This window comes from Bacillus rossius, chromosome 16, assembly GCF_032445375.1.
Source record: "Bacillus rossius redtenbacheri isolate Brsri chromosome 16, Brsri_v3, whole genome shotgun sequence".
NCBI classification, from domain to species: domain Eukaryota; kingdom Metazoa; phylum Arthropoda; class Insecta; order Phasmatodea; family Bacillidae; genus Bacillus; species Bacillus rossius.
Genome location: NC_086343.1, coordinates 38,084,458 through 38,094,012, shown reverse-complemented (window position 1 = coordinate 38,094,012; position 9,555 = coordinate 38,084,458). Strand labels below are relative to the sequence as shown.

The window sequence follows — 9,555 nt, the reverse complement described above, 5'->3', positions numbered from 1 at the left end:
TTTGTTGTCTTGAAAAATTATATTTCCTATCTGATTCCTGATAATTATTCTTATTATAATTCTGGTTACCATATTTCCAAAAATTCCTCCTATTGTATTGGTTTCTGTCATACCAATTTCGTTTATAATTATAGAATCCCAATGTGTTAACTCGCGGTGGTCTCTGTTCTCCTGTATTTTCAAATTTTCTTTGGTGTCAATTTGAATACAGAGGTACATTCGGTTTAATATTATTACGATTTTCATTTGTTTCCCTACGTTCGTATGTTTCCCTGTTTGCCGTCGTTCTATCTAGCTTTTCAAGTTTGTCATACACTAATAGTTGTTCCTTGAATTCTGCAATATTTGAAAATTGTCTACCCGCAAACTGTAATTGATATTTAATAGGTAGTTGTGATAATAGGTACAGGAGCCAAATAAGGCCACGTTAAGGTTTGGCTGTGGTTATAAAATTTATGATAGTATATACAAGTTTGGAATTTTACTATGTAATAAGAACATAAGTGGAGATTTAAAAAAAATACAGAACACGATTATCATAATTATTATTTTTCCAGGGTAAAAAAATATAAGGGCATAGCAAATGGCCTTATTAAGACGTCCGGTGCCCAATAAGGCCACTAGGTGTTGCCTAATAAGGCCATCATGCATGAAACATAATAATACAATGAAAAAATACATTCATTATTAGAAAAGCAGTTTAAGAATGAAAATTAAGGAAAACTAAATGTTACACATAAGTTATAATGTTATCAATTTACCAAAAATAATAAAAACAAATACATGGCACAATATTAAACTTGAATTTGCATCGGTCATACACAATAGCTACAAGAAAAGTTCCTTTACACTAACAATACCCAAAATAAATAGTCTTGTCACAAATATACCATTAAGAATGACTTTACACATGACAAAGTATCACATAATAGGAGTAAAAAAAAGTGACCTGACCCTTACTGCATGAAAAATGTAGAAACATTTGTGTGTTTAAACAAAGGACGTAGGCATACTTGTTTCCTAACTGTCAACTGTGTTATTTCAATAATAATATTTTTATGAGGCATTATTAATGAAAGCCTAGAAATTTCAGTCAAGGACTTCATTAAAATCTACTCTAATCATCACAAGTAGGGCAAACAAATGGCCTGTCATCACATTTGCCAAGTCCAACACACTGTTCATGATAATAAACTCTGCATTCTGAACACAATCTCATGTCTATTATTTGATGTTCTTTGCAGATAGGACATGACCAATCCTCTTTTACATGATGATGTTTTGTTATCCCACTAGATCCAGCCTGAGGAGCCGTGCGATTCTTATATCTTGGTGTCCGAGAAGCTGCTCGTTTTATTTCCTTTCTTGGTTCAGTTATCTTCTTTGGACATTTTCCGGGAACTGTTTGTCGTTTGGTCTGAAACAATGATTTTACAATACGTTGAGCTCGTGAATTTATTGCTTGGCGTCTTGGTGTTGTAGATTTTTTCAATTTAGGTGTTGCCAGTATATCGTGGAATGTTAAACGTCCATCATTGTTTGGAAAAGTGTTCAATACTCCGCGATCAGATGGCTCGTTGCTAGAACTAACAATGCTTGCACTTACATTGTCAACTTTGTCTTCGCTAGCCACAGTTGCATCGGGTTCGGTGTATGTCAGTTCAGATGGGGCGAAAGCTGCTTCAGGAAGAATGTTGCAATCGTAAGGATAGATCCCAGTTCCTCTAAACCCAGCAATTAGATTGGCAGGGGTCATTGACTTTACCCATACCTTTGAAAAAATCAGTCCAAAGCTTACACGGTTTAAAGTTCTGTCGCCTTGCGTGGTCCAAAAATTAAGAAGCTCTTTATCCCAATAGTCTTCGAAAGGGCCGAATACAGATTTATCGAGTGGTTGTAGCTCGTGCGTGCAGTTGGATGGAAGGCAAAACAAGATGATGTCGTTCTGTTCGGCTACATCCACTATATTCGCATCTAAATGGGACTTCGCTCCATCAAATATTAAAAGTATTTTCCCAGGGGCCTTGAATTTTGAGAGATGGGTTACCCACTTAGCAAATACCTCGCATGTCATAGAGCCTTTGTCAGTCATTTCAATAACTGTTCCTGCAGGCATGTTTTCTTCCCACTCTGGCTTGCAGCGTTTTCCTTTAAAAAGAATCATAGGAGGGATAGCCTGGCCGATTGCATTACCACAAGCAACAATTGTAACATTTTGTGCATGCTCCGGTGCAACGAGATGAACTCTCTTATTCCCCTTTCTGCCATATACCTGTTGCTGCTTGTGTAATGTCAAACGACAGCCCTTTTCGTCAATGTTGTAGATTTTTTCCGGATGACCTACAAGATTATGTGCCTCTAATATTTCACGTAATTTAACAAAGTAATCACCAACAATGACTTTGTTAAGTTTGGCTGCTCTACCTGCATTCATTGCTTGGGCCTTCCTTTTTGAAATGTCTGGGTGTCGTTGAAGAAATAACTTTAACCACTTTTTACCAGCCATTTGGGAATTCTTATTGAATGGATGGTTGATAGAATTCAACTCGCAAAACGAATATACGCTCCTTCTTAAAAGTTGTGCATTTAACGGTACCCCTACCTCTCCTAACCTGAAAATACGATTGCATAATAGGCTTTCTTCTTGATCTGTAAGTAACGCACGTCTTCCAAGTTTTTTCTCGCTACTTCCGGACAAAATATGGTTTCGCAATGTCCGTCGTGGTATATTGTACTCACGCGCAACTGCTGCAACTGGCATGCCATTTCTGAATGCTGCTAAAGCTGCCACAAGCTGGTCAGCGGTCCACTTTGCTCGTTTACATTTAGTGTCCATTTTCATCTGAAACAAAACAAGATGTTTCAAGAAATTAATTCACATGAGAAGTACTGTAATTTATTTAGTAGACAATTAATCAAACGAATTAAAGCCACAACAAATGTTGATTACATAATATAAAACCATTGCACTGTGAATATAGCAACATATCACAAAATACAACATCGACACCTAATAAGGCCAGCACAGTATCTTAATAAGGCCACCTTGGCCTTATAAAGACACCTACACTTTGTGTCTTTCATTAATTTCCTTACAACAGCACAATTGGCTGACTGTTAAAAACATACTATATTCTGAAAGCTAACAAAATACCCTTTCGTTTAATGTATTGATGTTCTATGTATAAAATCTAGAATCATTACTATGACATAAACATTACTTACCAAATTTGTTTACCGCAAGTCAGACAAAACATTCTTCACAGCCTGTCTACGACGTACTTGGCGATACAGCTCCTGGCTGGCGACGCATCGGTAAACAGAAGTCAACTCCCCTGTATGACAGGGTCCGAGAGCCGGACGCCGAATTGGCATTTTCATCTCCCTTCCTCAACAGGACACAAGCGCCTTGGCATCATGTACCTGCGTGAGCTCCGGGAAACGAAGCCCTGACCTCCGGCGCTACCATATTGTTCAACCTTTTTTTTTTAACTTTCCTAAATTACGCCGTCAAACAAAGTTTATCATACAAACATAATTTCTGGACTTTAAGTACATACCTATACTGGAATAGTTTAAATATATTTGTATGTTTTTTTTTGTTTTATGTATTTTTAGTAAATGAAACTTTGATAATTACATGTACGGCTGGCCAATTTTGTTTGGATATACCTGAGAGCTGTTTAAGAATGTAATTAATATTATATGTTTATATATTTTTTAACATCTGTTATAAATTTTTCTTTAATAAATTTGACGTAATTATATACAGATGGAATCACACCTTGTTTTTGTTCATTACTAATAACATTGTGAAACCTAAAGATCCACCCAGAAAGACAAAAATGGTAATCAGACCGTGGTTTGCTGCTACAAAAATAGTAGCAGTTAGCTTGTTTTGATCCTTGCTACACGCGCAATCAACAAAAAGGAAGCACCATAAACGAAAAGGCAGCTCATTTTGTATGCAGCATTAATAAAAAGGAAGCACATTCTACAAAACGAAAGCTCATTTAACGAAAAGGAGGTACATTCTCACGTACATTCAACTCGGTAGGATGCGATCGTCAATGTTAAGTTAGGATATAATTTCTCCATCAGTCTATGAATCTATCAGTTTGTATTTCCATAATTCATTGTCTCCAATAGTCATTGGCTCCAACAGTCATGACTCCAACAGTCTTTAGACTCCAAAAGTCATTGGCTCCTACAGTCATTGGCTCCAACTGCCTTTTTGTTTCAACAGCTCCAATGTTATTTGGCTGGAATGCTACGAGTCTAAGAGACTATGAGGCTACAAGGCTTAGAGTCCAAAAGGATCTAGCTGGTTACGAGTTATACATGGCTGGCACCTGTGTCTACCAGTGCTGCGGCCGGCCGGCCATTCACCTCCACCTGTTTGCACAGCAGGTGGTCTTACAGTTGGAACAGCTGGCCCAGGGTTGGCCTGGGGCCAGTTGTGCTCCCGGTAGCCAGTGGTGCCAGTGGGGCCTCCAGTGGTGGGGCAGTTGGTGCCCGGGAGAGTGTTGTGGCAGGTGGTGCCGATGATGTCAATGGTGCTGTGTCTGTGGTAGGTGGTACCAGCATGGCTGGTGGTGCGGATGGTGGTCTTGTGGAGGTAGGCTCCACAGTTCCGCGCCCCCGGTGGCCCGTTTCCCGATGAGGGTGTCGTCTGGTGCTGGCGTTGTAAAGGAGGGAGGGGGCACTCACGATGCCAGTGGTATGTTCTGCTGGGACAGCCTCGTTAGCACTGTGGTGGCCGGTCATATTCACGTGGCTGTGAGTGTTCACAGTAGCCCTGTGGGTTGAGTGCCATTGGTGGTGCTGCCGCACCCTCGATGGCCCGCTGTCGTCTGGGCGGGGTTTGCCACTCGGTTGCCCTGACTGTTTGGTTTGTCGGCCGGCTGCACTGTGTTGTGAAGTGGCTGCTGTTTGCCTGCTCTGGGGCTGGTGCACCTCACCGCCAGACTTTCTGCAAGTTCTTCTCCGTGGCCACTGCCTGCTGCACGTAGTCTTCTACTGAGAGGTGTTGGCTGCTATGGAGAAAAGGCTGGTGCTCGTCACGTAGCAGTATATTGATGGTGGGGAGCGCAGATGTCAGATCCGTTTTTGGGGCGATCCGCCGGAACAACTGTACTTTGTGGGCGATGAACAGCTCCACTTATTCCCCGTTCCACTGCTGTTCCCCGTAGAATTGGGATGTGCAGAGTACCACCGCTTGGCCGGTGATAAACCGCAGTATGAGCCGGTCCACTAACTCGTGCCAAGGCATGTCGAACTGGCCCCAAAGACTTCACCCCTGCTGTGCGGCACTTCGTAGCTGTTCGCTCGTCCATTGTGGCCACTCGTCAACCGGTACCATCGCTCGTGCCAAGCGTACGTTGCACTGTCGCATTAAGGCCCTTGTGTCTTCATGTTATATTCCGCTAAACTCCGGTAGTGTGGTCTTTCCGGCACTCAACTCCACATGTGGTGCTGCTACCCATGGTGGGCTCAGGTCGACCAGTGGTGAATACTGTTGCACGGGCGTCTGTTCGGACCCACACTGAGCCCAGTTTTTACATAGGGTTGGTTTCGTGTCGACTGGTGGTGTCCCGGCGGAGGGGTTACCAGTGTTAGAAGTGGTGGCTTCACCTCTGTCTCCCCTCTCCAGATGGGATTCCCTGGTATGTCCCATGCGTTGGCCACGGTCTCACATTTGGTTGGGACATTTTCCCATGTCCGGTACACACAGGCACGTGTTGTGTCATGGGAATGTTCCCTTCAGTAGATCCATAATTTTGGCAAGGAGCATTTCGCACTTCGTGTGGGGTAATATTGTGTTGGTGTTACTATCAGATCTGAGGTGAGATAGTCAGTCGAAAATGTTAAATAAATTTTTTATAAATAGTTAAAATTACTTTTAACATTGAAATCTTTAAGAATCAAAACTATTGGAGTGGTGTCTGGTGTTTGTTTTGATCGTAGTTAGTATCATGGTCGTGCGCGCGCACTCTGCACTGAGGGGAGGCGTGGTGGCCCCCCGTCCGGACGACCGCACAAAGAGGAGAGTGATAGCTCTGGCGGGGAGGGGATGGGAGGTTCTGTCGTGCTGTAGTTGTCTGCGCACGCAGCTTCAAGCAAGGAGTGTGGGCTGCTGCCCGGACAATCGCACAAAAGGGAGGGCGATAGCTGCCCGGACGATCGCACAAAAAGGAGGGCGATAGCTGCCCAGACGATCGCACAAAGGGGAGGGCGATAGCTGCCTGGATAACCGCACAAAAAGAAGGGCAATAGCTCCGACAGGTGTTGGGTCGTGACGTCACCAAACTGCGTCGCTCGCTCCGCTGAAATGTTGCGAGGGTGGGGAGGGGTGCTCTTTGTTCGCTGCGCTGGTCGCGCCAGCCTGTCTGACCCTAATCATGTCGCGCGCATGAAATGGCCATTTCCCGCATACCGCTCAGCTTGTATGTTGAAAAGTTGCTGTAGAACACAGAAATTTTCTTGATTTTTGCCACACGCAGGGGCGCCAAATGCCATTGTCCAGGTAACGGAGGCTGTGTTAGCGGGTGAGCCTAGTAGGGAAGTCGGCTGGTGTACTGTTCGGTCTAGATGGGCGCCAGGCTAGCTTACAGCTAGGCCACGGTGGGTGTGGGTCGTCAGCCCCTGTGCAGCTCGCTAGGCTCGCCGGCGGTGCGGAGTTCGCGTCCGGAAAACACTCACATATATCACTACTCACATCTCACGCCTCGCGGTCTCACGTCTCCTGGGGTCTCACAGGGTCACATGTCCGTCCTGGGTCGCGCGCAGGCGAAGACTGGCTAGCGATGGTGACTGCACGGGGGAGGGGTGTGAGGGTGCATTCCACCAGCGGGGGCTGGTGCTAGCGGGGTGGGGACCAGGCTTTACTGCCCATGGAGGTATGATGTCAACTGAACGAAGATCTTAGACAGTCTCTGTCACTAATTCAACTTATATTTTTTTTAACTGCTCGCCTTAACACTTTGTGAAGGTGCGTTCGTACGTTGAACCTCTTCAGCTATCGCTTTACCTATCTCACGCCTCTCTTTCTCGCTCTACCTTCCCCGCTCCCACCTCATCCCCCCCCCCCCTACCAAGGTGCTTCCATTGCTGTCTGCGCCTTCATTGGTGGCCGACTCCTTATCGGATCTCTCCACCTTCGCCTTCGGGTGTTTCCGTGAGCACTTGGCTTCGGCTTCCGACCTGGGGAAACAAGCCAGAAGACTGGTTCCATCGCGTGCCTTGTGGCGTATGTTATGTATGTTATGTATGTATTTGATATCATGTCTATGGAAGACACAGTGGTGGTCGATTTTCGGCACACAATAAAGATGGATGGATATACAGGTGTGTATGGTTAATTTACCAAGCCCTCAACATGGTTCCATCGCGTGCCTTGTGGCGTATGTTATGTATGTTATGTATGTATTTGATATCATGTCTATGAAAGACACAGTGGTGGTCGATTTTCGGCACACAATAAAGATGGATGGATCTACAGGTGTGTGTGGTTAATTTACCAATCCCTCAACATCAGACACAAAATGGTTCTGCGGAATGACGAATTACCTATGATATAGTATGATCTATCATGGGGCAGTAACAGAACAGTGATTGTGTCCAGAAGGTATTAACCGTTGTGATAATTTAAACGTAGATCGAAGTGTTGCATGGATTTGGTCCATTCACGAGCGGTACATAATTCAATCCCTGAAACCGCCAAAACCTCTATGTTTGAAAGGAGACTTAGGTAATAACTTAAAACGATGGAAGCAGTTATTTTGTGTGTATCTAAAAGCGTCGGGTGCGACGAATAAAGACGATGACGTGAAAATTGACATTTTGTACACCACACTGGATGTGCCTACTAGTGATGCTACTAAATTTGATCGTGTACTACAGCACCTCGAAGATTATTTTTTACTGAAGACGAATCAAAGTGTTGAACGTCATAAATTCGACACAAGAAAAAAAGAAGAGTATGAAAGTGTGGATTCGTTTGTTACTGTATTGAGGCGTCTCAGCTGTTATTGTGGGTTTTATACATTGCGTGATGACCTAATTAAGGATAGAATAGTCTGTAACATCAAGGATCCTAGGCTTAAAGACAGGTTGTTGCGAGAGACAGATCTCACACTATCTATTCAAATATGCAAGGCGGCGGAACAAACACATCAGCTACTCAAGTCCATTGAAGGGTAACACATCGTCCATGAAATGCACTGCACTTCGAACAGACCTGGTGGTGCGGTAACAAGAGGCAGTGCTTCACGGCAATAAACAAGTGATAGGCTTGGGAGGTGTCAAGAAAGAAGTGATTACCACAAACCAAAGCAGACCTACACTATATAACGAGGACCGGTTCTTCAAGTGCCACAGCAGCAGACTCCAGGCAGAAAACAATTCAAGGGTAAAATGGATTAAAAGTTTTAAAATGGTCACTAAACGCAAGGTATGGTTCTACATTCTAATATTCAGACTAACTTTCAACGCCGAGTTCCAGAACATGCATGTGGTAAATATGGATTAACCCATGATAAATTTAAGTGACCTGCCTACAAAGTAGAGTGTCACAAGTGTCACAAAATTAACCATTATGCTCAAATGTGTAAGTTTAGACAGTATGTACAACTAGTCTCATAAGTAGGAGAGGCAGATAATGAAACAAGTGTTTCTGGGTCACAAGACCTAGTGTTGGGTTGTATTACAGGAGAGGAAACTAGCATCATGGACCATCCCATAGTAAAAACACCCCAAGCGGTTAACCCAATCGGTTGTGACGTCCTTAATGGCAAATTCTCCTGCAATAATGGAAACTGTGAATGAAAATGTGATGCAAATGTTCTTAGTGAAACAGCTGAATCTGAAGTCAGTTCACTATGTAAAAAAAATAATGAATATAGTGATAGAGGGTTCTGGGATATGGAATGGTTTTGTAAACTTAAAGTAAAAGAGCCGGATGACTATATTAAATTTAAAATTGACACAGGAGCACAGGTGAATATAATTCCTGAGTGTATATATAGGAAGTTACACTTACAGAAAGATGCGTTGCATGCAACAAACACTAAACTGAAAACATATTCGGTGACAGACATAACAGTTTTGGGTAAATGTTATTTATATTGTAAAACAGAAAACAGTGCTCCAAAAGTCTTGGAATTTCATGTTACTAATGTAAATAATTCTCCACTTATTATAGGGTTAGTAGCAATTCAACTGTTAGGAATACTGAATAGGGTCGATGAGGTTAGGTTGTACAAAACTCCAATCACTACACAGACTGTAGTTCAGAAGTTTGCCGATGTATTTGAGGGACTTGAAAATATTAAGGTGAAGCCTTGTAAACTAAAGATAAAGCCTGAGTGTCAGCCACAAGCATATAGGTTTAGAGGAATTCCCTTCTCATTGCATGCAAAGCTAAAAGAGGATCTAGATAGGATGCTTGAAATAGGAGTGTTAAAGATAGTCAACGAACCCATGGAATGGCTCAACCCCATAGTGCTGGTTAGAAAGCCCAATAGAGACATACAGTTGTGCCTCGATTCTCAACCA

The 9,555-nt window shown here is 43.2% G+C and overlaps 1 protein-coding gene across 1 annotated transcript; it reads right to left on the bottom strand.

Moving 5' to 3' along the window:
- Positions 1–984: 984 nt before the first annotated feature.
- LOC134540030 (uncharacterized) lies at positions 985–3,255 on the bottom strand. Its single transcript, XM_063382464.1, has 2 exons — positions 3,226–3,255; positions 985–2,842 (listed from the first exon to the last, which is right to left on the bottom strand). Exon 2 carries the CDS (start codon positions 2,840–2,842, stop codon positions 1,118–1,120), a length of 1,725 nt encoding a protein of 574 aa, XP_063238534.1. The 5' UTR covers positions 3,226–3,255; the 3' UTR covers positions 985–1,117.
- Positions 3,256–9,555: the final 6,300 nt, after the last annotated feature.